We start from the raw sequence: 27271 nt of genomic DNA on the forward strand, positions 1-27271 counted from the left end.
CGGGTCAGTTGTCAGCGGGTCAGTTGTCAGCGGGTCAGTTGTCGGTGGGTCAGTTGTCAGTGGGTCAGTTGTCAGTGGGTCAGTTGTCAGCGGGTCAGTTGTCAGTGGGTCAGTTGTCAGCGGGTCAGTTGTCAGCGGGTCAGTTGTCGGTGGGTCAGTTGTCAGTTGTCAGTGGGTCAGTTGTCAGTGGGTCAGTTGTCAGCGGGTCAGTTGTCAGCGGGTCAGTTGTCAGTGGGTCAGTTGTCAGTGGGTCAGTTGTCAGCGGGTCAGTTGTCAGCGGGTCAGTTGTCAGCGGGTCAGTTGTCAGCGGGTCAGTTGTCAGTGGGTCAGTTGTCAGTGGGTCAGTTGTCAGTGGGTCAGTTGTCAGCGGGTCAGTTGTCAGCGGGTCAGTTGTCAGCGGGTCAGTCGTCAGTGGGTCAGTTGTCAGTTGTCAGAGGGTCAGTTGTCAGCGGGTCAGTTGTCAGCGGGTCAGTTGTCAGCGGGTCAGTTGTCAGCGGGTCAGTTGTCAGCGGGTCAGTTGTCAGCGGGTCAGTTGTCAGTGGGTCAGTTGTCAGTGGGTCAGCGGGTCAGTTGTCAGTGGGTCAGTCGTCAGTGGGCAGTGGGTCGTCGGCGGGCAGCTGGGCCCCAGACTGCAGTGCGTGGCGGACCCTCTCCCAGAACAGCCCCCTGTGGCCCCGGGCCCCGCTCCAGCTCAGGTACGTGCGGCTCCTCATCAGCTTCCTCATCCTGAAGAACGGGCTCAGCTGATTGGACGAGAGCTCCTCCAGGAACACCAAGATCAACACGTCCTTCTGCTCGTCCAACAGACGGAAACTGCACCAGAGACGAGGACCAGGTCAGAGAAACCACATCTTCATCCTTTTATGTGACATGAACTTCACCCATAACCAGAGGAACCGTGTGTGAAGAGGAGCAGCACCTGGCCATCTGGATCTCACGGGAGCACCACTCACTGAGCAGGTACTGGTGGCTGATCACACACAGAGTCTTCCTGCTGCTGTAGATGGCCTCCACTATGTTCTCCATGATGGCTTTCCCTGAAGAACATCACACATGCAGACACAGGGGTTAGACACACAGCACACATGCAGACACAGGGGTTAGACACACAGCACACATGCAGACACAGGGGTTAGACACACAGCACACATGCAGACACAGGGGTTAGACACACAGCACACATGCAGACACAGGGGTTAGACACACAGCACACATGCAGACACAGGGGTTAGACACACAGCACACATGCAGACACAGGGGTTAGACACACAGCACACATGCAGACACAGGGGTTAGACACACAGCACACATGCAGACACAGGGGTTAGACACACAGCACACATGCAGACACAGGGGTTAGACACACAGCACACATGCAGACACAGGGGTTAGACACACAGCACACATGCAGACACAGGGGTTAGACACACAGCACACATGCAGACACAGGGGTTAGACCCAGACCAAGTCCAGACCAGGTTTCCATAGTTACCGGAACCAAATCGTTTCAGCGGTGAGGGGGATTTCAAGAGTTTCAAGGACACTTTTAATTAATTCAGTAGATTCAGGGTGTAACAGCAGTTGAAGTTACCTGTAGTTCATACATCGACCACTAGGCGGAGCTGTTGCTATGCTAATGACATTTAGAACGTTTACATTGCGCATTTATTTTATATATTATTATTTTCCCAACATTCAAGTACAATTTATCGGGCCATGTAATCAGTGATATTCGATTTATAATTATTTTATGTTTAGTAATGTTGGTAAGTCTAGTTTAAGGGCACGAAAAGGTCACTTCCTGTCTGTGGCAAAGCTAAAGAAAACAGCACAAGTGGCACGAAAAATACTCAAGCAATATATAATTCAACAAAATTTTTTGGAAAATTTTGCTCATCATTTTCAATTTTCACGGTCAGAAATTACCTTAAATATACTCAACAAATGAGAAAATCTTCTTGTAAACAAACTTTTTGGCAATTCCAGTTCTGTTCCCTTAATCCTAATGACTATTCTCTTCAAAATGAGCCATTTCCCAAAGAAATCCATTGATATTTGAGCTGGCAGTGCTAAGTGCAGGCCAGAAGCACACGTTAGCCACATGTTAGCCACATGCTAGCCACATGTTAGCCACATTAGCATTTAGCACAAACTTGTTGATTTCCCAGGTGACAGTGGTGCATCTGTGTAGAGGTTCATAGTCCAGATCCACAGTGAATGAAGACGTGTAAAAGCTCTTTTCTGAATAAACAAGGCGGCCATTTTGTTTTGGGGGAAGATGTGACTGACGCACCTTTGTGCACTGAGATAAATATGGAAAAGAAATGACCCACTTCATTTTGATTTAGTCCATTTTTGGGAGGTTAGTTGTTGCTGCTGCACTTTTGTTTGACACATTTGTGAAAATATTTTTGCTTTTATAACATTTGTCACTTTGGAGAGGTTTGTGCACGATGCTAATGAGATAAAGCACCAAAACATGTAAAAGTTTACAAATCCAACATACTTGGACCTAGACTTCTGAAATTGTGCACACATGCTGAGCACCAGTAAGGTCACAACTGCACTAAGTTTGGTGTGTGTGCTATGAAGTATATTTTCAGGAAAGATATTTCAGTTTATGTGTAATTTTCGATATATAAAAAAAGCTATATTTTTATTAATTTTATAACTAAAGAACCTTTTTACATTTTTTTGTCACAATGTCCTTCTAAATGTACAAAGACGCGACTTCTTGTCCTGATTCCTATGATGGTTCACATAAGCAATTTGTACAAAGTATGTTGTTTTAACAGTAAGGTTACTGTTTAATTTAGCCAGGCGAGAGTACATCAAAATAGGTGGTCCTTTAACAGGTTAATAAGTAAGCTAATTTTATTTTGAATCATTTTTCAGCAGTTCTACGGTGTGTACCTGTGGTGCAAGGTGTACACGAAATGTTCCCTGATTTCAGTCATTTATTCAAATTTCTGAATAAAGAAGCAAGAATTGCATGCAACCCAATCACCTCACTGCACGCAATAAAGCCACCGAATCAGATAACAAGCATCTATTCAAAGACAAGAAGAAACAACACTGTGAGCGCCAAAACACTCAGCACAAGTTCCAATGAAAGGGCAAATGTCACATGTTTCTTTGTAAGAAACCTGGTCATTCACTTCACAAATGCCGAAAGATGATGGAAAAGTCAGTGTAAGAAAGAATAAAGTTTGTACGGTCTGAAAAACTGTGCTTCGGCTGCCTCAAGTCCGGTCATAACTCCAAGAACTGTACTTCCAGAAGTGTGTGTGACAAATGTCAAAAGCCTCACCCAACTTCTCTACATCAAGACAGAGAGAAAAGAGACAAGGAACAAAGGCCAAAGAAAAACCAACAACCATCAAAGACAAATCCGGATACAGAAAAGGCATCAGAAACACAAGAACAAGAATCAAAGCAAGTAACATCCAACAGAGTCGTGCAACAAAAGTCGAAAGGTTGTACTTCCTCAGTTACACCAGTTTATGTGACAACTGTAAATGAAGAAAAGCTAGTGTTTGCTTTGCTCGACACTCAGAGCGATGCAACTTTCATCTTGAAAGACACAGCTGATTCACTAAGCACTAAGTCTGAGCCAGTCAAACTGAAGATTTCTACAATGACATCCAAAACAAAGATTGTGTCAAGCAACAAGTTAAAAGACCTACAAGTGAGAGGCATGAACTCTGAAACCAGAATCCAGCTGCCTACAACGTATACCAGAGACTACATTCCTGCCAACAGACTGCATATTCCCACAGGCAAAACGGCAGAGAATTGGTCACATCTGAAACATCTCTCAAAGGAAATGGCTCCTAAGCTCGACTGCGAGGTCGGTTTACTGATTGGATATAATTGTCCTCAAGTTCTGCTTCCTCTAGAGGTGGTCAGTGGTGAGAGAAACCAGCCATTCGCACAGAAATCTCTGCTTGGTTGGAGCATCACTGGCTACAGTGACTCTGAAGGTGATTATGAAGATGAAATAGGAATAAGTCACAGAGTTATCGTCAAACAGGTGTTGCCAGCTGTAGCACCCACTCACAAGCTCAAAAGTGAAGTCCACTTTGTGAGCAGGAACAAAGTCAAAGAAGTGATCAATCCAGCTGAGATAATCAAAGTGTTGGAGATGGACTTTGTTGAAAGAAGTGTAGAAGAAGAGTCAATGTCACAAGAAGATCTCAAGTTTTTGGCTAAAGTAAAAGAAGGCATAAAACAAAAGCAAGATTGCCACTTTGAAATGCCGCTGCCCTTCAAGCAAGAAAGACCTGTATTGCCAAGCAACAAACTTTGTGCAGAACACAGGCTCAAGTGTCTGGAAAGCGTCTCAGGAAAGATGAGCGCTACTTCAAGGATTACGCGACATTCATGCAAGACATCATAAAGAGAGGCGATGCTGAGAAAGTGCCAGAGGCTGAGCTAAGTAACCAACCAGCATGGTATGTTCCTCACCATGGCATTTACCATCCGCAGAAGCCAAATAAGATTCGCGTTGTCTTCGATTGCTCAGCAAAGTTCCAGAATACATCTCTGAACGAGCATCTCCTGTCAGGACTGGATCTCACGAACACCCTCGTTGGAGTTCTGTGTCGTTTCAGGAAAGGACCTGTGGCCATCATGTGCGACGTCGAGCGCATGTTCCACCAATTTCATGTTGCTCCACAAGACCAAGATTACTTGAGATTTCTATGGTGGGAGGACGGTAACATGGATCAGTCACCATCAGTGTTTCGCATGAGGGTCCACTTGTTTGATGCAGCGTCCTCGCCTGGATGCGCAAGCATCTAGCTGCTCAAGGCGAAGGCAAGTTCAGTCAAGCTGCTGTAAAGTTCATACAACGCAACTTCTACGTTGACGAATGTTTGGCAAGTATGAACTCAGAGGAAGAAGCCAGAGAACTCTGTGATACAGGAAAGCTGCGCTTGCACAAGTTCATTAGCAACAGTGAGGAAGTGATTGCTACTATCCCAAAAGAAGAATGTGCAGCAGGTGCAACAGACCTGGATCTTGCACTAGGAGAACCAAAGATCGAAAGAGCCTTAGGTGTCCAATGGTGTGTTACCTCCGACACATTTCGCTTCAGAGTTATTGTCAAAAACAACCCCTTCACCAGAAGAGGAGTCCTCTCCACAGTGGCCTCGATATTCAACCCACTCGGATTCATCGCTCCATTCATTCTCGTACCAAGTCAATGGCGATACGTTGCCTCTGAACAAAATCCCGCTAATCATGCATCTCGCGGACTCATGACGAAGGAACTAGTGGAGTCCAACTGGTTCACAGGACCAAGTCTCTCATGGCAAAAGGAATTACCTAAAGAAGAGGAAGACATCAAAGTGAAAGAGATGAGTACTCAAGATCCAGAACTCAAAGTCACACATGTTTTCACTGTCAAAGCAAAAGAAGAAAATCTATCTCAGAACGTCTACAAAAGGTTTTCAGATTGGACGAGAGCTGTGAAAGCAATAGCAAGATTGAAACAACGTTATATAAAGAACTTGAAAGAAATGTCTCATGAAAGTACTACATTGCAAGAAAGAAAAGAAGCAGAGGAATCCATTATACGCACAGTGCAAGGTGAAGCATTCCATAAAGAAATCAAGTCCCTTGAAAATAAGGAAGAAGTCAACGTTTCTCATTCCAAACTACATCAGTTAAGTCCATTTCTCGACAAGCACAATATCCTGAGGGTGGGAGGAAGACTAACAAAAGCGTCTCTCCATCCCAACATCAAGCATCCGGCCATCCTGCCAAAAGAGCATCATGTCTCACGGCTACTCATCCAGCATTTTCATGAGAAGATACATCAAGGTCGAGGGATGACAGTCAATGAAATACGCGCTAACGGCATATGGATAATTGGCTGCATTACTGAAGTGTCATCATTCGTATTCAAATGCGTCAAATGCAGAAAGTACAGGAAATACAATCAAGAACAAAGGATGGGCGATCTGCCATCGGAAAGACTCGAAGCTACCCCTGCATTTACATACAGCGGTATGGACTGCTTCGGACCATTCTGTGGAAAGGAAGGGAGGAAGGAAGTAAAGCGATACGGACTCTTGTTTATATGCATGTGTTCGAGAGTAGTGATGCACGATAATGCCAATTTGAACCGATAACCGATAACCGATAATTCCGCATGTCCCGATACCGATAACCGATAATGACACCGATAATTATGTATATATATTTGCACTTTATTTTGTGACAAGAACTCGCTGTAACAGTTCACAGTTCTCCCCAAAATGTATTAACTCTACCAAGCAATATACAAGTGTATAAATAAAAATCAAATAATGAGTTTTACTTTGGGTTTGGGTCTCCACCTTTTTCTAAATCTCTGTTTTTTTTACAGTTCCATCATGAGCAGGTCTGACTCTGCTCATCTGTGTCACATCGTATTTAAAAAAAATATATATAATAATAATAATATTACTACTACTGCTTAATTCCTAGTATTTTTCTTTTTGTTGACATCATACTAATGAATTCTTATTTACAATCCTGGAATATAATCCTGCATTGGGCTCATTTATGCATTTGTGCCTCGTGTGGTAAAAAAAAAACAACAACCCATAGCTGCGTGGCTCATTTCATCAATGTAAAACTCCTCTCGTTCATAGCGCTTTAATCGCGGGGCTATCGTGTTTATTTGATCAGAAATGCTAAGATAATACATGGGTGTTCAGGCCTCGCTGTGTTCCAGTAATGCTCACTTACGTGAGCGGGTCCGCGGTTCACATTTCCTCGTCTTTTTCTCATTTTGTTGCGGTGCTAATGTTGAAGTTACTTCGATGTAAAAAGTCGAAAAACTCTTCCTTCACGGAGAGCGCCTGACAGCGCTGTTTTGCTGGAATACTCGTCGTATTTTTCTGCTAAAACCGTGCACAAGTCGGCCGTGGAGAGCGTATATCTGCTGCTGTAAATGTGCTGTCCTGAGTCTGCAGCAGCTCCGGGCTGCAGGACGTGCGGGCGGCGCCGCCGAGAGAAAGGCAGCGAGCTGGAGCCGCAGATTCAATGTAATTTGAGCTTATAATTATCGGGCCTAATTATCGGCCGAATTTTTTTTTATCGGCTTTATCGGGGATGGCGCCAAAATGCCGATAAATGCCGATAATTATCGGCGGCCGATATTATCGTGCATCCCTATTCGAGAGCTATCCACATAGAAGTCTTGGATGACCTCAGAACAGACTGTTTTCTCAATGCACTCATCGCAATACGTGGCAACGTCAGTCAACTGCATTGTGATCAAGGCACTGATTTCATTGGTGCAAGGAACAAGCTTTTAACACCAGCAAAGCAAGTGAAGGTCAAAGAGCTGGGTATAAGTTTTGTTTTACACCCACCTGCTTCTAGTCACATGGGAGGTGTCTGGGAGAGACAGATTCAAACAATAAGAAATGTTCTAAGATCCATTCTCGACCAGTCAGCTGCAAGACTAGACACTTCGTCATTGAGAACGTCCAAGTATGAAGCCATGGCAATAGTGAACAGTCGACCACTAACTGTAGAGTGTATCAACGACCCTGTAGGACCAGAGCCGCTGACACCAAACCACATTCTGACAATGAAATCAGCAGTTGTCACACCACCACCTGGAGAATTCGTCAAAGAAGATCTCTACCTGCAGAAAAGATGGAAAAGAATGCAGTATTTGGCGAATGTATTTTGGACCAGATGGAGAAAGGAATATCTGTTAAACCTACAGCAGAGAACCAAACGGAACAAGAACAGAAGAAACACAAGGATAAATGACATTGTTTTACTACAAGAGGATTGTGTTCCAAGGAACCAATGGAAACTAGCCAAGATCATCGAAGTCACCCCAGGAGCTGACGGCAGAGTCAGAAAGGTCAAGCTTCTCATCAGTGACTCTACTCGAGACAATAAAGGAACGCGTACAGCTAAGACTGTTTTAGAAAGGCCTATACACAAGACTATACTTTTACTTGAAGCAGAGTGAGGACGAAGAAGTAATGTTTGTTTGCTAAAGTTGTTTATGATGATGATTTATGTTTAATAAGTGAGCTAGTTTTATTTGACATCATTTTTCAGCAGTTCTACGGTGTGTACCTGTGGTGTAAGGTGTACAAGACAAAGAAATGTCCAGAGTAAAACATCAGTGAAGAAAAGAACGCTCGTGTCTCTCTTAAGTGTGAGCAACCCGGCATACAGGGATTTCAACTGTTTCGAGAATTTAACCAGTTTCAAGGATATCAGGACTTTAAGGATTTCAGGAGTTTCAAGGTTTCAACAGTTTCAAGGATTTCAGGAGTTTAGAATATTTTTCAAGTGTTTTAACAGTTTCAAGGCATTTTCAAGTACTTTCCTGTAACTGGAGTCACCTGGTTGGAAGTCGCGGTGGTGCAGACACAGCTTCCAGCCCTGCCGTCCCTCCAGCTCGGGCAGCAGCTGTCTGTAAACCCACTCCTCGTCGTGGACGCTGTAGGACACAAAAGCGTCGTAGATCTCGGCACAGCCCCGCCCTCTCTGCTGCCGGTGGTACAGAAAGGCCCGCAGCAGGTAGTAGCCGTACAGCAGATGGAAGCGCAGGAAGTGATGGATGAAGGTGGGGAGGAGCGTGAGAAGCACCAGAGCAGAGCTGCAGATGAAGCAGAAGAACCCCACAGACTCCCAGCACCAGCGGTAATCAAACTCTAACAGGAGCCCCCCCTGTTCAGATGGGAGGGACGCACATCTGTACTGATACGCTCCGTTCACAAACACCTGTTCGTTCCTGATGACCCACTCAATGAAGTCAGCGTTAGAGCAGTTACAGACAAGCGGGTTCTCAGAGAGGTCCAGGTGTCTCAGTGAAGGGAGCGCCTCAAACACCCTAACATTTATAACAGACACATCATTGTTCTTTAAGATCAGCGTCTGCAGCTGAGTCAGATTAACCTCAGAGAGAAAGTCCACAGATCTGAGATGGTTTTCAGACAGAACCAGAGTCTGTAAGACTGTGAGCGGCTGAAACAACTCTGGAACTGGAAGCCATTGATGTGTGTTTCTTATTTCCAGATGTAATAACCGCGGCGTGTGGAGGAACATTTTGGAATCAGGAGACGTAAAATGTGGATCGTTCACAGACAGCACTTTTAAATCATCCAACCCTTGGAAAAGATCTTTTGTCCAATATGTAAAACAATGATCAGAAACAGTGATTCTTAGCGTCTGCAGTGACGGTAGATTAAAGACCTGCTGCAGCTGTGAGCGCCCCCTGGAGCTGGAATGAGGTTCTACACCTGCGTGAAAGATGCAAACCGGAGACACACTCAAGTTTCTCAGGTTTGTGAGTCCATCAAACATCCTCTCATGCAATGACATCTCTATGATTGAATAAGAATCTAATTCCAATTCTGTCAGACGCGACATGTTTCTAAAGACTCCTGTTTGAAGCTTCTCAATCTTGTTTTCAGATGCATCTAAAACCAGCAGGTTTGGCAAAGTGATCCCAAAACTATCATCAAAATGGATAATTGTGTTTCTTTCTATGTAAAGTTCCTGAAGGTTCTGGAGAGGCTGAAACGCACAGCTGTGCAGTTCAGTCAGTTCATTATCACTGAGGTGGAGAACCTTTAACAGGTGCAGACCAGAGAAGTCCAAACAGCCGAGTTTACTGAGGCTGTTTGAATAAAGTAACACAGACGTGAGAGACGACATGTTCCTGATGGTCAGAGGGACTTTGGTCAGTCTGTTAGAGCCAAGGTTCAGCCTCGACAGACGGGTCAACATCTGCAGAGAGGAGAGGCCTAAGTCTGTCAGGTCATTCCAAGAAAGATGCAGCTCAGTGAGGTTAGAACATGGGAGAAGAAAGGAATCATTTAAAACTGAAATTGAGTTGTCAGATAAATCTAATGTTTGTAAAGTCTGGATCCCACAGGCCCCGTCCAACACAGCTCTGTCCAAACGGTCAAGTTCCATAAGAGACAGTTCCTCCAGTGACTCCAGGCTCTGGAAGATTAACTGATATGTTTCATCACGAAATCCAGTTTTACTTAAATCCAGAGTCCTCAGACTTTTGAGAAAAGCTTTATCTGAAACGTTCCACTGAAGATCAGTGTTGGTGTTTGATAAATCAAGTGTCTGTAAATGTGGAAACACATCAGAGTGAAGTGAGAACCTTCTCAGAGTCGAGCTCAGGACCAGGTCAGTGATGTTCAAAGGAAATGGAAACAGCTCTGACTCAAATGAAGTGAGAAGGTTTCCTGACAGGTCTAAGGACTTTAACAATGGACACAATGAAACTATGTTCACAATGTCACTGATGGACAGATCATTACCAGACAGACTTAACTCCTTCAGCTTTTTCAGAGGAACAAAGGCCGACTCTGAAATATGATGGATTTCGTTAGATCCTAATCCGAGGACAGTGAGGTTGGACAGGCCTGAGAACGTGTGGTCTGTGAGGTTTGTGATTCTGTTAAAATCCAAACTGAGCTCAGTTAAAGACGATAAATGTGAAAACGCTGCGTCCTCGATGTGAGAGATCTGGTTCCCAGCCAGGTCTAACATCTGGAGTTCAGAGAGACCAGAGAAATCACTCTGTTTGATCAAATCTATGTTATTTTCAGAAACGTCGAGATACTTGACAGATTTGGGAATGTCTGAGGGAATTCTATCTAATTCGTGGCTATTGCAGTTAATTTTCCCTGGATCAGTGGAGTCTATGGAGCAGTTGTGCAGAGAGTAGAGCCATGAAGGACGAGGCAGAAGCAGCAGAAAGAGGAGAGAGAACAGAGGCTCCATCTGAGACAGATCCTGTCAACACACAAACACACAACAGCCGTTTACAGGAAGTGAGAGGACAGTCAGTGACCTTCAGGACACTCTCTCCAACCGACCAACCGATCAATCGATGGTTTAAAAACTAAGACCTGGACCAAGACCAGACCAGGTTAGGTCATAGTTACTGTAACCAAGTTATTTCAGTGGTGTGGGGAATTTCAAAAAATGTTTATTTTTACAAAAATTGCAGCATAATACAACTAAATGGAGATTTTCATAATAAAAGCAGTATATTACAATAAAATGGAGATTTTCACAATAAAAGCAGCATAATACAACTAAATGGGGATTTTCAAAGTAAAAGCACTATAATAAAACTCACTGGAGATTTTCACAATAAAAGCACTATAATAAAACTCACTGGAGATTTTCACAATAAAAGCAGTATAATACAACTAAATGGTGATTTTCACAGTAAAGGCTCTATATTACAATAAAATGGAGATTTTCACAATAAAAGCAGCATAATACAATTCAAGGGGGATTTTGAAGACGTTTTTCGATTTGGGTAAAGCCAAACTGGAGGACATGTTAATGTGGGGGTCAGGAGGTTGAACTTCCTGATCAGGGCTGTATTTGTGTCCAGTGCCGTCATGGTAACGATGAGTTGGAGGCGTCACTCACCGCTGCTGCTGCAGAACTGAAACTCTGGAAACAGGAACTAACAGCAACAGCCGAGTCCAAACCAGGCCGGGTTCTACGGGGTCAAAGGGCACATTGTCTATTTGCAGCACTTTGAAAGTCAAACGCAGCCTCCCAAACTCTGCTGTCGTTTATCATTTATTTCATGTTTTTATCCACACATAAATCCTGGATCTAAAAGTGTCCTGATGTGAAACGTGACACTTTAAAGTCCTTCACTCTGAGACACTCACAGTCACATTGTTCTGGAGTTTGCTCTTCTGGTGCTCAGGGGTCTCCAACCCTACGGCCGCGGCCCCGGGCCCTTCACACTTTTATCATTAACAGAACACATTAGTTTCAAAATACACTTATTTGTGTCTCAGGCTCAGGATTTGTTGAAAACATGAATTTGTCCTAAAATATGTTCAATATTCTACTGTTAAACACTTTGTCTTTAAGTCTCTGGTTTAGTCCTGGTTTAGTCCTGGTTTAGTCCTGGTTTAGTCCTGGTTTAGTCCTGGTTTAGTCCTGGTTTAGTCCTGGTTTAGTCCTGCTTTAGTCCTGCTTTAGTCCTGCTTTAGCCCTGGTTTAGTCCTGGTTTAGTCCTGGTTTAGTCCTGGTTTAGTCCTGCTTTAGTCCTGGTTTAGTCCTGGTTTAGTCCTGGTTTAGTCCTGGTTTAGTCCTGGTTTAGTCCTGGTTTAGTCCTGGTTTAGTCCTGCTTTAGTCCTGGTTTAGCCCTGGTTTAGTCCTGCTTTAGTCCTGCTTTAGTCCTGCTTTAGTCCTGCTTTAGTCCTGCTTTAGTCCTGCTTTAGTCCTGCTTTAGTCCTGCTTTAGTCCTGGTTTAGTCCTGGTTTAGTCCTGCTTTAGTCCTGCTTTAGTCCTGGTTTAGTCCTGGTTTAGTCCAGGTTTAGTCCTGGTTCAGTCCTGGTTTAGTCCAGGTTTAGTCCTGCTTTAGTCCTGGTTTAGTCCTGGTTTAGTCCTGGTTTAGCCCTGGTTTAGTCCTGGTTCAGTCCTGGTTCAGTCCTGGTTTAGCCCTGGTTTAGTCCTGGTTCAGTCCTGGTTCAGTCCTGGTTTAGTCCTGCTTTAGTCCTGCTTTAGTCCTGCTTTAGTCCTGCTTTAGTCCTGGTTTAGTCCTGGTTTAGTCCTGGTTTAGACCTGGTTTAGTCCTTGTTTAGTCCTGCTTTAGTCCTGCTTTAGTCCTGATTTAGTCCTGGTTCAGTCCTGGTTTAGTCCTGGTTTAGTCCTGGTTTAGTCCTGCTTTAGTCCTGATTTAGTCCTGGTTCAGTCCTGGTTTAGTCCTGGTTTAGTCCTGCTTTAGTCCTGGTTTAGACCTGGTTCAGTCCTGGTTCAGTCCTGGTTTAGTCCTGGTTTAGTCCTGCTTTAGTCCTGGTTTAGTCCTGATTTAGCCCTGGTTTAGTCCTGGTTTAGTCCTGGTTTAGTCCTGCTTTAGTCCTGGTTTAGTCCTGGTTTAGCCCTGGTTTAGTCCTGGTTTAGTCCTGGTTTAGTCCTGGTTTAGTCCTGGTTTAGTCCTGGTTTAGTCCTGGTTTAGTCCTGCTTTAGTCCTGGTTTAGACCTGGTTCAGTCCTGGTTTAGTCCTGGTTTAGTCCTGGTTTAGTCCTGGTTTAGTCCTGGTTTAGTCCTGGTTTAGTCCTGGTTTAGTCCTGGTTTAGTCCTGGTTTAGTCCTGGTTTAGTCCTGCTTTAGTCCTGCTTTACTCCTGGTTTAGTCCTGCTTTAGTCCTGGTTTAGTCCTGGTTTAGTCCTGGTTTAGTCCTGGTTTAGTCCTGGTTTAGTCCTGGTTTAGACCTGGTTTAGACCTGGTTCAGTCCTGGTTCAGTCCTGGTTTAGTCCTGGTTTAGTCCTGGTTTAGTCCTGGTTTAGTCCTGCTTTAGTCCTGCTTTAGTCCTGGTTTAGACCTGGTTTAGACCTGGTTTAGTCCTGGTTTAGTCCTGGTTTAGTCCTGGTTTAGTCCTGGTTTAGTCCTGGTTTAGACCTGGTTTAGTCCTGGTTTAGCCCTGGTTTAGACCTGGTTTAGTCCTGGTTTAGTCCTGCTTTAGTCCTGGTTTAGTCCTGGTTTAGTCCTGGTTCAGTCCTGCTTTAGTCCTGGTTTAGTCCTGGTTTAGACCTGGTTTAGTCCTGGTTTAGACCTGGTTTAGTCCTGGTTTAGTCCTGGTTTAGACCTGGTTTAGTCCTGGTTTAGTCCTGGTTTAGACCTGGTTTAGACCTGGTTTAGTCCTGGTTTAGTCCTGGTTCAGTCCTGCTTTAGACCTGGTTCAGTCCTGGTTTAGTCCTGGTTCAGTCCTGCTTTAGTCTTGGTTTAGTCCTGGTTTAGTCCTGGTTTAGCCCTGGTTTAGTCCTGGTTTAGTCCTGGTTTAGTCCTGCTTTAGTCCTGGTTTAGTCCTGGTTTAGTCCTGCTTTAGTCCTGCTTTAGTCCTGGTTTAGTCCTGGTTTAGTCCTGGTTTAGTCCTGGTTTAGTCCTGCTTTAGTCCTGCTTTAGTCCTGGTTCAGTCCTGGTTTAGTCCTGGTTTAGTCCTGGTTCAGTCCTGGTTTAGTCCTGGTTTAGTCCTGGTTTAGTCCTGCTTTAGTCCTGGTTTAGACCTGGTTTAGTCCTGGTTTAGTCCTGGTTTAGTCCTGCTTTAGACCTGGTTTAGACCTGGTTTAGTCCTGGTTTAGTCCTGGTTTAGTCCTGGTTTAGTCCTGGTTTAGTCCTGGTTTAGTCCTGCTTTAGACCTGGTTTAGACCTGGTTTAGTCCTGGTTCAGTCCTGGTTTAGTCCTGGTTTAGTCCTGGTTCAGTCCTGGTTCAGTCCTGGTTTAGTCCTGGTTTAGTCCTGGTTTAGTCCTGGTTTAGTCCAGGTTTAGTCCTGGTTTAGTCCTGGTTCAGTCCTGGTTCAGTCCTGGTTCAGTCCTGGTTTAGTCCTGGTTTAGTCCTGGTTCAGTCCTGGTTCAGTCCTGGTTCAGTCCTGGTTCAGTCCTGGTTCAGTCCTGGTTTAGTCCTGGTTTAGTCCTGGTTTAGTCCTGGTTTAGTCCTGGTTTAGTCCTGCTTTAGTCCTGGTTTAGTCCTGCTTTAGTCCTGGTTTAGTCCTGGTTTAGACCTGGTTTAGTCCTGCTTTAGTCCTGGTTTAGCCCTGGTTTAGTCCTGGTTTAGTCCTGCTTTAGTCCTGGTTTAGCCCTGGTTTAGTCCTGGTTTAGACCTGGTTTAGTCCTGGTTTAGTCCTGGTTTAGTCCTGGTTTAGTCCTGGTTTAGTCCTGGTTTAGTCCTGGTTTAGTCCTGGTTTAGTCCCGGTTTAGTCCTGCTTTAGTCCTGGTTTAGCCCTGGTTTAGTCCTGGTTTAGTCCTGCTTTAGTCCTGGTTTAGTCCTGCTTTAGTCCTGGTTTAGTCCTGCTTTAGTCCTGGTTTAGCCCTGGTTTAGTCCTGGTTTAGTCCTGCTTTAGTCCTGGTTTAGCCCTTGTTTAGTCCCGGTTTAGTCCCGGTTTAGTCCCGGTTCAGTCCTGGTTTAGTCCTGGTTTAGTCCTGGTTTAGACCTGGTTCAGTCCTGGTTTAGTCCTGGTTTAGTCCTGGTTTAGACCTGGTTTAGTCCTGGTTTAGACCTGGTTTAGTCCTGGTTTAGACCTGGTTTAGACCTGGTTTAGTCCTGGTTTAGTCCTGGTTTAGACCTGGTTTAGTCCTGGTTTAGTCCTGGTTTAGTCCTGGTTTAGTCCTGGTTTAGTCCTGGTTTAGTCCTGCTTTAGTCCTGCTTTAGTCCTGGTTTAGTCCTGGTTTAGTCCTGGTTTAGTCCTGCTTTAGTCCTGGTTTAGTCCTGGTTTAGTCCTGGTTTAGTCCTGCTTTAGTCCTGGTTTAGTCCTGCTTTAGTCCTGGTTTAGTCCTGCTTTAGTCCTGGTTTAGCCCTGGTTTAGTCCTGGTTTAGTCCTGGTTTAGTCCTGCTTTAGTCCTGGTTTAGTCCTGCTTTAGTCCTGGTTTAGTCCTGCTTTAGTCCTGGTTTAGTCCTGCTTTAGACCTGGTTTAGTCCTGGTTTAGTCCTGCTTTAGTCCTGGTTTAGTCCTGCTTTAGTCCTGGTTTAGTCCTGCTTTAGTCCTGGTTTAGCCCTGGTTTAGTCCTGGTTTAGTCCTGCTTTAGTCCTGGTTTAGCCCTTGTTTAGTCCCGGTTTAGTCCCGGTTTAGTCCCGGTTCAGTCCTGGTTTAGTCCTGGTTTAGTCCTGGTTTAGACCTGGTTCAGTCCTGGTTTAGTCCTGGTTTAGTCCTGGTTTAGACCTGGTTTAGTCCTGGTTTAGACCTGGTTTAGTCCTGGTTTAGACCTGGTTTAGACCTGGTTTAGTCCTGGTTTAGTCCTGGTTTAGACCTGGTTTAGTCCTGGTTTAGTCCTGGTTTAGTCCTGGTTTAGTCCTGGTTTAGTCCTGGTTTAGTCCTGCTTTAGTCCTGCTTTAGTCCTGGTTTAGTCCTGGTTTAGTCCTGGTTTAGTCCTGCTTTAGTCCTGGTTTAGTCCTGGTTTAGTCCTGGTTTAGTCCTGCTTTAGTCCTGGTTTAGTCCTGGTTTAGTCCTGGTTCAGTCCTGGTTTAGTCCTGGTTTAGTCCTGGTTTAGACCTGGCTTAGTCCTGGTTTAGACCTGGTTTAGTCCTGGTTTAGACCTGGTTTAGACCTGGTTTAGTCCTGGTTTAGTCCTGGTTTAGACCTGGTTTAGTCCTGGTTTAGTCCTGGTTTAGTCCTGGTTCAGTCCTGGTTTAGTCCTGGTTTAGTCCTGGTTTAGTCCTGGTTTAGTCCTGGTTCAGTCCTGGTTTAGTCCTGGTTTAGTCCTGGTTTAGTCCTGCTTTAGTCCTGGTTTAGACCTGGTTTAGTCCTGGTTTAGTCCTGGTTTAGTCCTGCTTTAGACCTGGTTTAGACCTGGTTTAGTCCTGGTTTAGTCCTGGTTTAGTCCTGGTTTAGTCCTGGTTTAGTCCTGGTTTAGTCCTGCTTTAGACCTGGTTTAGACCTGGTTTAGTCCTGGTTCAGTCCTGGTTTAGTCCTGGTTTAGTCCTGGTTTAGTCCTGGTTCAGTCCTGGTTTAGTCCTGGTTTAGTCCTGGTTTAGTCCTGGTTTAGTCCTGGTTTAGTCCTGGTTCAGTCCTGGTTTAGTCCTGGTTTAGTCCTGCTTTAGTCCTGGTTCAGTCCTGGTTTAGTCCTGGTTTAGTCCTGGTTTAGTCCTGGTTTAGTCCAGGTTTAGTCCTGGTTCAGTCCTGGTTTAGTCCTGGTTTAGTCCTGGTTCAGTCCTGGTTCAGTCCTGGTTCAGTCCTGGTTTAGTCCTGGTTTAGTCCTGGTTTAGTCCTGGTTTAGTCCTGGTTTAGTCCTGGTTTAGTCCTGCTTTAGTCCTGGTTTAGTCCTGCTTTAGTCCTGGTTTAGTCCTGGTTTAGACCTGGTTTAGTCCTGCTTTAGTCCTGGTTTAGCCCTGGTTTAGTCCTGGTTTAGTCCTGCTTTAGTCCTGGTTTAGCCCTGGTTTAGTCCTGGTTTAGTCCTGGTTTAGTCCTGGTTTAGTCCTGCTTTAGTCCTGGTTTAGTCCTGCTTTAGTCCTGGTTTAGTCCTGCTTTAGTCCTGGTTTAGTCCTGCTTTAGTCCTGGTTTAGCCCTGGTTTAGTCCTGGTTTAGTCCTGCTTTAGTCCTGGTTTAGCCCTGGTTTAGTCCCGGTTTAGTCCCGGTTTAGTCCCGGTTCAGTCCTGGTTTAGTCCTGGTTTAGTCCTGGTTTAGACCTGGTTCAGTCCTGGTTTAGTCCTGGTTTAGTCCTGGTTTAGACCTGGTTTAGTCCTGGTTTAGACCTGGTTTAGTCCTGGTTTAGACCTGGTTTAGACCTGGTTTAGTCCTGGTTTAGTCCTGGTTTAGACCTGGTTTAGTCCTGGTTTAGTCCTGGTTTAGTCCTGGTTTAGACCTGGTTTAGTCCTGGTTTAGACCTGGTTTAGTCCTGGTTTAGTCCTGGTTTAGACCTGGTTTAACCCTGGTTTAGACCTGGTTTAGACCTGGTTTAGACCTGGTTTAGTCCTGGTTTAGACCTGGTTTAGTCCTGGTTTAGACCTGCTTTAGTCCTGGTTTAGACCTGGTTTAGTCCTGGTTTAGTCCTGGTTTAGACCTGGTTTAACCCTGGTTTAGACCTGGTTTAGACCTGGTTTAGACCTGGTTTAGTCCTGCTTTAGTCCTGGTTTAGACCTGGTTTAGTCCTGGTTTAGTCCTGGTTTAGTCCTGGTTTAGTCCTGCTTTAGTCCTGGTTTAGTCCTGCTTTAGTCCTGGTTTAGACCTGGTTTAGTCCTGGTTTAGTCCTGGTTTAGACCTGGTTTAACCCTGGTTTAGACCTGGTTTAGACCTGGTTTAGACCTGGTTTAGTCCTGCTTTAGTCCTGGTTTAGACCTGGTTTAGTCCTGGTTTAGACCTGGTTTAGTCCTGGTTTAGACCTGGTTCAGTCCTGGTTTAGTCCTGGTTTAGTCCTGGTTTAGACCTGGTTTAGTCCTGGTTTAGACCTGGTTCAGTCCTGGTTTAGTCCTGGTTTAGACCTGGTTTAGTCCAGGTTTAGTCCTGGTTTAGTCCTGGTTTAGTCCTGGTTTAGTCCTGGTTTAGTCCTGGTTAAGTCCTGGTTCAGTCCTGGTTTAGTCCTGGTTTAGTCCTGGTTTAGACCTGGTTCAGTCCTGGTTCAGTCCTGGTTTAGTCCTGGTTTAGACCTGGTTCAGTCCTGGTTTAGTCCTGGTTTAGACCTGGTTTAGTCCAGGTTCAGTCCTGGTTTAGACCTGGTTTAGTCCTGGTTTAGTCCTGGTTCAGTCCTGGTTTAGTCCTGGTTTAGTCCTGGTTTAGTCCTGGTTTAGACCTGGTTTAGTCCAGGTTCAGTCCTGGTTTAGACCTGGTTTAGTCCTGGTTTAGACCTGGTTTAGTCCAGGTTCAGTCCTGGTTTAGTCCTGCTTTAGTCCTGCTTTAGTCCTGGTTTAGACCTGGTTTAGTCCTGGTTTAGTCCTGGTTTAGACCTGGTTCAGTCCTGGTTTAGTCCTGGTTTAGTCCTGGTTCAGTCCTGGTTTAGTCCTGGTTTAGTCCTGGTTTAGTCTTGGTTTAGTCCTGGTTTAGTCCTGGTTTAGACCTGGTTCAGTCCTGGTTCAGTCCTGGTTTAGTCCTGGTTTAGACCTGGTTCAGTCCTGGTTCAGTCCTGGTTTAGACCTGGTTCAGTCCTGGTTTAGTCCTGGTTTAGTCCTGCTTTAGTCCTGGTTTAGTCCTGGTTTAGACCTGGTTTAGTCCTGGTTTAGACCTGGTTTAGACCTGGTTCAGTCCTGGTTTAGTCCTGGTTTAGACCTGGTTTAGTCCAGGTTCAGTCCTGGTTTAGTCCTGGTTTAGACCTGGTTCAGTCCTGGTTTAGTCCTGGTTTAGACCTGGTTTAGTCCTGGTTTAGACCTGGTTTAGTCCAGGTTCAGTCCTGGTTTAGTCCTGCTTTAGTCCTGCTTTAGTCCTGGTTTAGACCTGGTTTAGTCCTGGTTTAGTCCTGGTTTAGACCTGGTTCAGTCCTGGTTTAGTCCTGGTTTAGTCCTGGTTCAGTCCTGGTTTAGTCCTGGTTTAGTCCTGGTTTAGTCCTGGTTTAGTCCTGGTTTAGTCCTGGTTTAGACCTGGTTCAGTCCTGGTTCAGTCCTGGTTTAGTCCTGGTTTAGACCTGGTTCAGTCCTGGTTCAGTCCTGGTTTAGACCTGGTTCAGTCCTGGTTTAGTCCTGGTTTAGTCCTGCTTTAGTCCTGCTTTAGTCCTGGTTCAGTCCTGGTTTAGTCCTGGTTTAGACCTGGTTCAGTCCTGGTTTAGTCCTGGTTCAGTCCTGGTTTAGTCCTGGTTTAGTCCTGGTTTAGTCCTGGTTTAGTCCTGGTTTAGTCCTGGTTTAGTCCTGCTTTAGTCCTGGTTTAGTCCTGGTTCAGTCCTGGTTTAGTCCTGGTTTAGTCCTGGTTTAGTCCTGGTTTAGTCCTGGTTTAGTCCTGGTTTAGTCCTGGTTTAGTCCTGCTTTAGTCCTGCTTTAGTCCTGGTTTAGTCCTGGTTTAGTCCTGCTTTAGTCCTGCTTTAGTCCTGCTTTAGTCCTGGTTTAGTCCTGGTTTAGTCCTGCTTTAGTCCTGCTTTAGTCCTGGTTCAGTCCTGGTTCAGTCCTGGTTTAGTCCTGGTTCAGTCCTGGTTCAGTCCTGGTTCAGTCCTGGTTTAGACCTGGTTCAGTCCTGGTTCAGTCCTGGTTAAGTCCTGGTTAAGTCCTGGTTTAGTCCTGGTTCAGTCCTGGTTCAGTCCTGGTTCAGTCCTGGTTTAGTCCTGGTTTAGTCCTGGTTCAGTCCTGGTTCAGTCCTGGTTCAGTCCTGGTTTAGTCCTGGTTTAGACCTGGTTCAGTCCTGGTTCAGTCCTGGTTTAGTCCTGGTTTAGACCTGGTTCAGTCCTGGTTCAGTCCTGGTTAAGTCCTGGTTAAGTCCTGGTTCAGTCCTGGTTCAGTCCTGGTTCAGTCCTGGTTTAGTCCTGGTTTAGTCCTGGTTTAGACCTGGTTCAGTCCTGGTTCAGTCCTGGTTTAGTCCTGGTTTAGACCTGGTTCAGTCCTGGTTTAGTCCTGGTTTAGACCTGGTTTAGTCCAGGTTCAGTCCTGGTTTAGACCTGGTTTAGTCCTGGTTTAGTCCTGGTTCAGTCCTGGTTTAGTCCTGGTTTAGTCCTGGTTTAGTCCTGGTTTAGACCTGGTTTAGTCCAGGTTCAGTCCTGGTTTAGACCTGGTTTAGTCCTGGTTTAGACCTGGTTTAGTCCAGGTTCAGTCCTGGTTTAGTCCTGCTTTAGTCCTGCTTTAGTCCTGGTTTAGACCTGGTTTAGTCCTGGTTTAGTCCTGGTTTAGACCTGGTTCAGTCCTGGTTTAGTCCTGGTTTAGTCCTGGTTCAGTCCTGGTTTAGTCCTGGTTTAGTCCTGGTTTAGTCTTGGTTTAGTCCTGGTTTAGTCCTGGTTTAGACCTGGTTCAGTCCTGGTTCAGTCCTGGTTTAGTCCTGGTTTAGACCTGGTTCAGTCCTGGTTCAGTCCTGGTTTAGACCTGGTTCAGTCCTGGTTTAGTCCTGGTTTAGTCCTGCTTTAGTCCTGGTTTAGTCCTGGTTTAGACCTGGTTTAGTCCTGGTTTAGACCTGGTTTAGACCTGGTTCAGTCCTGGTTTAGTCCTGGTTTAGTCCTGGTTTAGTCCTGGTTTAGTCCTGCTTTAGTCCTGCTTTAGTCCTGGTTTAGTCTTGGTTTAGTCCTGGTTTAGTCCTGGTTTAGACCTGGTTCAGTCCTGGTTCAGTCCTGGTTTAGTCCTGGTTTAGACCTGGTTCAGTCCTGGTTCAGTCCTGGTTTAGACCTGGTTCAGTCCTGGTTTAGTCCTGGTTTAGTCCTGCTTTAGTCCTGGTTTAGTCCTGGTTTAGACCTGGTTTAGTCCTGGTTTAGACCTGGTTTAGACCTGGTTCAGTCCTGGTTTAGTCCTGGTTTAGTCCTGGTTTAGTCCTGGTTTAGTCCTGCTTTAGTCCTGGTTTAGTCCTGGTTTAGACCTGGTTTAGTCCTGGTTTAGACCTGGTTTAGACCTGGTTCAGTCCTGGTTTAGTCCTGGTTTAGTCCTGGTTTAGACCTGGTTCAGTCCTGGTTTAGTCCTGGTTTAGTCCTGGTTTAGACCTGGTTTAGTCCTGGTTTAGACCTGGTTTAGTCCAGGTTCAGTCCTGGTTTAGTCCTGGTTTAGACCTGGTTCAGTCCTGGTTTAGTCCTGGTTTAGACCTGGTTTAGTCCTGGTTTAGACCTGGTTTAGTCCAGGTTCAGTCCTGGTTTAGTCCTGCTTTAGTCCTGCTTTAGTCCTGGTTTAGACCTGGTTTAGTCCTGGTTTAGTCCTGGTTTAGACCTGGTTCAGTCCTGGTTTAGTCCTGGTTTAGTCCTGGTTTAGTCCTGGTTTAGTCCTGCTTTAGTCCTGGTTTAGACCTGGTTTAGTCCTGGTTTAGTCCTGGTTTAGACCTGGTTCAGTCCTGGTTTAGTCCTGGTTTAGTCCTGGTTCAGTCCTGGTTTAGTCCTGGTTTAGTCCTGGTTTAGTCTTGGTTTAGTCCTGGTTTAGTCCTGGTTTAGACCTGGTTCAGTCCTGGTTCAGTCCTGGTTTAGTCCTGGTTTAGACCTGGTTCAGTCCTGGTTCAGTCCTGGTTTAGACCTGGTTCAGTCCTGGTTTAGTCCTGGTTTAGTCCTGCTTTAGTCCTGGTTTAGTCCTGGTTTAGACCTGGTTTAGTCCTGGTTTAGACCTGGTTTAGACCTGGTTCAGTCCTGGTTTAGTCCTGGTTTAGTCCTGGTTTAGTCCTGGTTTAGTCCTGCTTTAGTCCTGCTTTAGTCCTGGTTTAGTCTTGGTTTAGTCCTGGTTTAGTCCTGGTTTAGACCTGGTTCAGTCCTGGTTCAGTCCTGGTTTAGTCCTGGTTTAGACCTGGTTCAGTCCTGGTTCAGTCCTGGTTTAGACCTGGTTCAGTCCTGGTTTAGTCCTGGTTTAGTCCTGCTTTAGTCCTGGTTTAGTCCTGGTTTAGACCTGGTTTAGTCCTGGTTTAGACCTGGTTTAGACCTGGTTCAGTCCTGGTTTAGTCCTGGTTTAGTCCTGGTTTAGTCCTGGTTTAGTCCTGCTTTAGTCCTGGTTTAGTCCTGGTTTAGACCTGGTTTAGTCCTGGTTTAGACCTGGTTTAGACCTGGTTCAGTCCTGGTTTAGTCCTGGTTTAGTCCTGGTTTAGACCTGGTTTAGTCCTGGTTTAGACCTGGTTTAGTCCAGGTTCAGTCCTGGTTTAGTCCTGGTTTAGACCTGGTTCAGTCCTGGTTTAGTCCTGGTTTAGACCTGGTTTAGTCCTGGTTTAGACCTGGTTTAGTCCAGGTTCAGTCCTGGTTTAGTCCTGCTTTAGTCCTGCTTTAGTCCTGGTTTAGACCTGGTTTAGTCCTGGTTTAGTCCTGGTTTAGACCTGGTTCAGTCCTGGTTTAGTCCTGGTTTAGTCCTGGTTTAGTCCTGGTTTAGACCTGGTTTAGACCTGGTTTAGTCCTGGTTTAGTCCTGGTTTAGACCTGGTTCAGTCCTGGTTTAGTCCTGGTTTAGTCCTGGTTTAGTCCCGCTTTAGTCCTGGTTTAGTCCTGGTTTAGTCCTGGTTTAGACCTGGTTTAGTCCTGGTTTAGTCCTGGTTTAGTCCTGGTTTAGTCCTGGTTTAGTCCTGGTTTAGTCCTGGTTTAGACCTGGTTCAGTCCTGGTTCAGTCCTGGTTTAGTCCTGGTTTAGACCTGGTTCAGTCCTGGTTCAGTCCTGGTTTAGACCTGGTTCAGTCCTGGTTTAGTCCTGGTTTAGTCCTGGTTTAGTCCTGCTTTAGTCCTGGTTCAGTCCTGGTTTAGTCCTGGTTTAGACCTGGTTCAGTCCTGGTTTAGTCCTGGTTCAGTCCTGGTTTAGTCCTGGTTTAGTCCTGGTTTAGTCCTGGTTTAGTCCTGGTTTAGTCCTGGTTTAGTCCTGCTTTAGTCCTGGTTTAGTCCTGGTTCAGTCCTGGTTTAGTCCTGGTTTAGTCCTGGTTTAGTCCTGGTTTAGTCCTGGTTTAGTCCTGGTTTAGTCCTGGTTTAGTCCTGCTTTAGTCCTGCTTTAGTCCTGGTTTAGTCCTGGTTTAGTCCTGCTTTAGTCCTGCTTTAGTCCTGGTTCAGTCCTGGTTCAGTCCTGCTTTAGTCCTGGTTTAGTCCTGCTTTAGTCCTGCTTTAGTCCTGCTTTAGTCCTGCTTTAGTCCTGGTTTAGTCCTGGTTTAGTCCTGCTTTAGTCCTGCTTTAGTCCTGGTTCAGTCCTGGTTCAGTCCTGGTTTAGTCCTGGTTTAGTCCTGGTTTAGTCCTGGTTTAGTCCTGGTTTAGTCCTGGTTTAGTCCTGGTTTAGTCCTGGTTCAGTCCTGGTTTATTCCTGGTTTAGTCCTGGTTTAGTCCTGGTTTAGTCCTGGTTTAGTCCTGGTTCTGGACTCACCTCTGCTCGGTTCTTGTGTCTCTGATCCACTGAAGGGTGTGAGTGCAGATGCTCAGAAACGGGAAACAAGGCTCTTCAGAAACTTCCTTTTTCAAGTTAATTCACACTTTAAGTTTCTTCACACTTTAAGTTTATTCTGTAGCGTGTAAGGACGGGAGGAGGAGTGTCAAAAGCGGATGATTCTTTTAATGACATAAAGCCTTATTTTCTTCAACAACGATCGAGCAGAAACCTAAGTCCTACACACAACTCCAACCACAGGAAAATTCCCCACTCTCTAAATTGTCCCCCCGGAACTTGGGGACTTAACTTGTGTTCCCTGTGTGAATAAACCCACTACAATTCACACTTTAAGTTTATTCACATGTGACCCACATTTAAACATGGCTGTAAGAAAATACTCCTCATACTCATGAACATGGTTATAAGTTATGAGTTATTGATTTTCGCAGTTGCACCTTGTTTATTTCGTAAACAAACAAAACTCTCTGTAATGTCGCCCTGACATCTAAAGAACGTCACGAACACGTACTGAACAAGAGCTGCTGGTTTAATGCACATCCGTGAGTCAACTGTTGGAAAGATCCCTCAGTACATCTCGCGTAGGTATATGGTGCATTCACGGACCACTTAGTGTGGGAAATAACACCATTCATTACATCTCCCCCTCTTTTTGAGAAAGTAATGTTCATATTATATTAATGTTCTTTGCACCCAGTCTCTGTAAACACAGAACTCCAGAGCTGACAACAGTCACGGAATCATGTACAGCAGTGCTTTCACATGTTAATCATCAAAACATTTCATTTACTTTTTTTAAAATACATATATATATATGAACATAACATATTGTAACAGTCTCTGTCATTGGTGGCGATGGCTCGCCGCTCTTCCTGCTGACCTCACTGCTCTCGGGCAGAGGATCTCCCGGTGACCCGCTGGTGGTTATATTCTTGGAAGCAGCGGCACTCGCAGTAGGTGACGGCGGTTACGTCTGTAACAACCTCCCTCAGGCGTTACCACAACATACGACCTGGGGGTGGAACAGTTACCTTGTACTGTCCCTTGTGTAGTCCAGTGTTTCTCATTGTCCACCTTCATCAGGACCCGTCTCCAGAGTCCAGTGGTGGTAAGTGTCGAACACCATTCCTGCGGTTGTAGTAGAATGCTTGTTTCAGCTTAGCTGCAGCATCCGCAGAGCGCGTCTCCTTCCTGTCTGGCCAACTGGGATCCAGGTTTGTGGACAGGGTGGGCAGCGCGGTTCTGATCTTTCAGCCCATCAGCAGCTCTGCTGGGCTGAAACCTGTTGAAGTGAGTGCTCCTATAAACCATACGAGCTAGGAGGGGGTTTTCCTGCCTAAGGATCCCTTTTGCCCTTTCTGCATGTCCGTTACTTTGAGCGTAATGCGGACTGGAGGTGGAGTGGACGAAATCAAACTCTGCGCTAAACCGCCTGAACTCTTCTGAAGAAAATGTAATAAGCTCCTCTGGAACCCCAAATCTAGCAAAAGTGGCTGCTAGCTTGCCTATAACCTGCGTGGTTGTGGCTGTTGGTAAGTTCAGAATCTCCAGGTAACGTGAATAGTAATCCGAAGCTACCAAGTAGGTTTTCTTGTTGTACTGGCATAAGTCTACACCCACTGTTTGCCCTGGCCTTTCTGGCAGCACTGCTGACATGAGTGGCTCTTTAATCTGAGTGTGTCTGTGAGTATTACAAAAATCACACTGCGTAACTTTGGTGTTTCTGTCGTTTGACAGCCCTGGCCACCACACTGACTGTTTGGCTCGCTCTCTACACTTCACTAAGCCTTGGTGACCATCATGAATTCTCTCTATCATCTCAGATCTCAGGGTGGTGGGAATGACTATACGGCTGCCCCTTACGACCAACCCGTCTGACAGCTCACCCCGCACTTTGTAAAAATCTTTACCAGCCTCTGGGACCTGTCGTTCATACTCTGACCAACCCGTCTGAGTGAGCTGTTTCACTAACTGTAACTGGGGGTCTTGGATAGTGTGGTCTCTTATCTGCTGCAGTTTCTGAGGGGTGGCTGGTCGGTGGCTGATGACTGCTCCGATGTGCACGGTCACGTCCTCTTCAAGTTGCTCGTCTCCGGTCTGTTCCAGCGACCCCTGGACAGTCTGCCACTGCCAAGGTCTTGCCCGGTGCGTACACTGCTTCTGCATTAACGCACCAGTCTCATCAGTAGCCTCTGACACCTTAATGAGACATTGTCCAAGTCTTTGTTGTTCATTAAAGGCACTAAGGGCTTGTGGTCAGTGATTAGTGTGAAAGTCTCTAGTCCAATCGGGTATTTCTCAAAGCGCTCACAGGCCCAGACGCTCGCCAGGCATTCCTTCTCTATTTGCACGTCACGAAGCCTCCTGGAGCAATATGCGACCGGCTTCCAGTCTTCTCCATGTTGCTGTAGGAGGACTCCCCCAGGCCCATAGCTGCTGGCGTCGGCCGACACCTCTGTGGGCTTGTCGGCATCATAGAAGGTAAGTACGGGTGCAGATGCCAGGGCGGATTTCAGTCTTTGGAAAGAGGATTCCTGCGCTGGACCCCACTGCCACTCCGATTTGGTTTTGAGCAGTTCATATAGTGGTTGTCCAACTGTAGACATCTCTGGAACAAACTTGGCTCGGTAATTTACCACACCAATAAAGCGTCTCAGCTCAGCAACATGATGGGGTTTCGGGACATTTTCTATCCCCTCCACTTTTGCTGGGTCTGGTCTCACCCCATTCTCATCAATGACGTGCTCTAGAAACCGGATTTGTCTCTGTTTGAATTCACACTTGCCTTGGTTCAGTCTCAGACCGGCTGCCTCCATCACTTCCAGGACCTGCTCCAGGCGCTGGTCGTGTTCCTCCTCAGTGTCTCCATGGACCAGGATGTCCATATACACCTCCGTACCTTCCAGCCCCTGCAATGTCTCCGCCATCTTGCGCTGAAATATCTCCGGGGCGCTCGATGTCCCAAGTGGAAGTCTGCAAAGAAGGGAGTAATGAAGGTGGTGAGTTTACGACTGTCTTTCTGCAGTGGGATTTGGTAGAACCCACTAGCGGCATCCAGGGACGTGAACACTTTGGATCCTGAGAGCCTTGGCATTATCTCCTCCACTGTAGGTAACACATATTTCTCTCGTGCTGCTGCTTTGTTCAGTTTTCGTAAGTCAGCACAGCATCTCACCTCAACTTTACTGGGCTTCAGTACGGGCACCATTGCAGCGCACCATTCAGTGGGCTCGGTTACTTTTTCAACGACGCCCTCTGCCTCCAGCCTTTGCAGCTCCTTTTTAACCAGTGGCATTAGTGGCAGCGGGACTCTTCTCGCCTCGTGGACCGCATACGGCTGTGCATCGTCTTTGAGCAGAATGTTCACAGGTTCAGCCTTCAACAAGCCGCTGGTTCCAAACACAGCGCTGACCTCCTCCTCTCTTAACCAGACCCATCTTCACCGCTTCTCTGCGGCTGAGCAGGCAGCTGTTTCCTTTAATCACATATACTGGAAATGTGTGGCTTTCTCCTTTGTATTCTGTGTTAGCCTCAAACATCCCCAAACACTGGAGTGGACCTCCAGGCCCTGAGAAGGCTGTACAAGGGTCAGTTTGTATTTCTCTGTGAGTAAACTGAATGTTTTGACACTCGCATCTGCCCCGTGTCTGTTTTGAATGTCAGGGGAACTTGGCCGATGTCTCATGTGACCGTCATTTATCCACGTTTGCTGGGCCAGTGACTTCACCTAAGAACTGGTACTGGGTGGTTTCCTTGAGTTCATTGTCAGCTTTGGTACGGCATACACGAGCCCAATGCTCCTTTTTGTTCCACTTTTTGCAGAAGCTTTTAGCAGCTGGGCTTTTTCTTTCATCATAGTGCTGTGTCCGGGATCCTCTTTGAGTGTGT

The 27271-nt window shown here is 45.9% G+C and overlaps 1 protein-coding gene across 1 annotated transcript; it reads right to left on the bottom strand.

Moving 5' to 3' along the window:
• Positions 1–410: 410 nt before the first annotated feature.
• Positions 411–25549, bottom strand: LOC306974702 (toll-like receptor 13; the record flags this gene model as incomplete). The annotated part of the gene is made up of 5 exons (XM_079572075.1): positions 411–813; positions 920–1037; positions 8367–8623; positions 11434–11506; positions 25294–25549. The coding sequence occupies 5 exons, from the start codon at positions 25547–25549 to the stop codon at positions 582–584; spliced, it is 936 nt and encodes a 311-aa protein (XP_079428201.1). The 3' UTR covers positions 411–581.
• Between the last annotated feature and the right edge of the window lie 1722 nt (positions 25550–27271).

This window comes from Gobius niger (genome assembly GCF_951799975.1).
Source record: "Gobius niger genome assembly, chromosome: 15".
NCBI lineage: Eukaryota > Metazoa > Chordata > Actinopteri > Gobiiformes > Gobiidae > Gobius > Gobius niger.